Below are 2864 nucleotides of genomic sequence, written 5' to 3' on the forward strand. Positions count from 1 at the left end.
ATTTGAGGAGTATTAGTGTTAGTTATTCTTTGAAGGTCTTGTAGAACTTGGTTAAGAATCCATCTGGTCCTGTGCTTTTCTTGGTTGGTAGGCTTTTGATGGCGTCTTCTATTTCCTTGCTTGAAATTGATTCATTTAAATTGTGTATGTTCTCCATATTCAGTTTAGGTAGATCAAAAGTTTCTAAAATTTGTCAGTGTCATTGAGATTTTCTATTTTATTGGAGTATAGATTAGAAAATAGATTTTCTAATTATCTTCTGTATTTCACTAGTGTCTGTGGTGATATTTTCTTTTTTACCATGAATTTTAGTAATTTGAGTTTTCTCTCTTCTTCTCTTTATTAGCATGGTTAAGGATTTATCAGTTTTATTTATTTTTTTCAAAGAACCAACTTTTGATTTTTTTGAATTTTTTCTTTTGTTTCAATTTCATTGATTTCAGTTCTGATTTTAATTATTTCCTGTCTTTTACTACTTTTGGTGTTGATTTGTTCTTTTTCTAGGGCTTTGAGATGTAATGTTAGGTCATGTTGACGTTTTATTCTTTTAATTAATGAGCTCAATACAATGAATTTTCCTCTTAGCACTACCATCGTGTCTCAGAGATTTTCACATGTTGCATCAGTGTTCTCATTTATCTCTAAGAATTTTTTTTTAAATCTCCTCTCTGATGTCTTCTACTATCCATTGCTCATTCAATATCATATTATTTATTCTCCAGGTGTTAGAGTAGCTTCTATTTTTTATTTTGTCATTGATTTCTAGTTTCATTCCATTATGATCTGAGAAAATACTGGGTAGTATCTATTTTTTTGTATTTGCTGAGAGTTGCTCTTTGGCATAATATATGGTCTATTTTAGAGAAGGATCCATGTGCTGCTGAGAAGTAGATGTATTTGTGTGATGACTGATGAAATACTCTATATATCTCTGTTAAGTCTAATTCATTGATTGTATTATTGAGCTCTATAGTTTCTTTGTTTAGTTTTGGTTTGGAAGATCTATCCAATGGTGATAGAGGTATGTTAAAGTCAGCAAGTATTATTATGTTGTGATCTATTTGCTTCCTGAAATTGAGAAGGGCTTGTTTGATATATGTAGGTGCTCCCTTGTTTAGAGCATAGATATTTATGACTATTATGTCTTGTTGATGTATGGTTCTCTTAAGCAGTATGAAAAGTCCTTTATCTCTTCTGACTAAGTTTGGTTTGAAGTTCACTTTATCTGATATGAAAATGGAAATCCCTGCTTGTTCATGTGGCTTATGTGAATGATATGTTTTTTCCCATCCTTTCACCTTCAGTCTGTGTATGTCTTTTCCTGTGAGATGAGTCTCTTGAAGGAAGCATATTGTTGGATATTTTTTTTTTCATTGAATCTGCCAGACTATGTCTTTTAATTGATGAGTATAGGCCATTCACATTCAGGGTTATTATTGAGACGTGGTTTGTTTTTTTTTTTTACACTTTTAGATCCACTTTTATTTTCTTTTTTTCCTCCTCACATACAGAACTTCTCCACACACACTGCTTGTAGCTATAAAGTCACTTGATGTTGGCCAGGTACCATTTTATCCCTAAAATTTTGTTGGCATCAAAATATAACAGTTAACCAGTGTTAAATCCATAAAATATTTACATAGCACAGCACATTAAGCTTTAGACACTTGGCAATTAAACCACATAAAAAGAGGGCAAGACCCCATCCTACGTGTTCACTGGTCCCTATCAGGCGAATGAACTGGTTCAAAGGGCAGCAGAGGCAACAGGCAGTTACTTCAGAGGACACTGAACACTATGATCTGGAAGCACGTTATGATGTCACCCCAGTGTCATGTACCACACACCTTCTCCAAGGTGGTCTCTTAATTCTAGAATGGCAGGTCCAGCTGATGCAAAATGAAGACAGACAACACAACATTTATTCTGTGGAGACATCCTACACATACTATGCACGTGCTATAATTTTGAACACAACTTGTCCCAAAAACTTGTCACGATCATTCTGGTTTTTTAGGTTGGGTGATCCATCAATTTTGCACTCAACTGTTACTTCATTCCTGGTACTATTAGATCCAAAGATGACCTGGACAGCAACTAATGGCTGCAGATATCCCACATGCAGTTTTTTCCCATAATATGGAAAATACTTTAAGTCTATAACTCCAAGATTAGGATATGTTTCTACAATTGCTGTGCTTCCATCCTTTGGAACACATTCTATCCTTGGATCTCCTTCAGGTTTTAATCCAATTATTCTGTTCATTTTTACAAGAATACAAGGTTTTCCTTTGGAATAGCCAAAATCAGGATCACCTATACCACTGCATTCTTGGAGTAAGACAAGAGGAAACTGACATGCAGTATAAACTGGACCCTTCTGTTCAAAAGGAACTCCATCAGGACAGTCTTTGAGATTACTCTGTTCTTCTCCAGAATATGATTTTAGAAACTTCTTAAGGTCTTTAACATACCCTTCATAGGAACTTGGATCTGATACACTAAATGTATATTCCAACGCAGTCACTGGTTTTGGGAAAACCATAAGTCCTGGACTAGGAATCTGGTCACGATATTTTGGAACCTCATCGTTCAGAGTCTGAAGCATAACCCACATTGTGAATGAGAAGAGTGCAGCCAAGAACCCATAAAAAACTAGGTAGAAGAGCAAGATCAAACCTGTAATCCCAGCTACTTGAGAGGTTGAGGCAGGAGGATCACAAATTCAAGACAATTTGGTCCCAGCTCTTGGCGGTGCGCCCCAGGAACTCTCCGGTGGTCGGGTTGTAGATGAAGAGCTTCCACTCGGCCAGGCTCTGGTTGAAGGACTTCTTCTCATTCTTCGTCATGGTGGGTGTGCGGAC

General features: G+C 36.1%; 1 protein-coding gene across 1 annotated transcript in view; it reads right to left on the reverse strand.

Annotated features, from left to right (window-relative positions):
* Window positions 1-1451: 1451 nt before the first annotated feature.
* Window positions 1452-2864, reverse strand: part of LOC107153662 (sodium/potassium-transporting ATPase subunit beta-3) — a 1511-nt gene continuing 98 nt past the window's right edge. The window contains exons 1-2 of the mRNA XM_015499194.2: window positions 2742-2864; window positions 1452-2680 (exon numbers count right to left, since the gene is read on the reverse strand). The exon at window positions 2742-2864 is cut by the window's right edge and continues 98 nt beyond it. Coding sequence (XP_015354680.1) covers window positions 1949-2680; window positions 2742-2849 — 840 coding nt within the window. The 5' untranslated portion in view covers window positions 2850-2864 and the 3' untranslated portion in view covers window positions 1452-1948. The remainder of the gene's footprint in view (window positions 2681-2741) is intronic.

The sequence above is a fragment of the Marmota marmota genome, unplaced genomic scaffold (genome assembly GCF_001458135.2).
Source record: "Marmota marmota marmota unplaced genomic scaffold, marMar, whole genome shotgun sequence".
In the NCBI taxonomy this organism is placed as follows: Eukaryota; Metazoa; Chordata; class Mammalia; order Rodentia; family Sciuridae; genus Marmota; species Marmota marmota.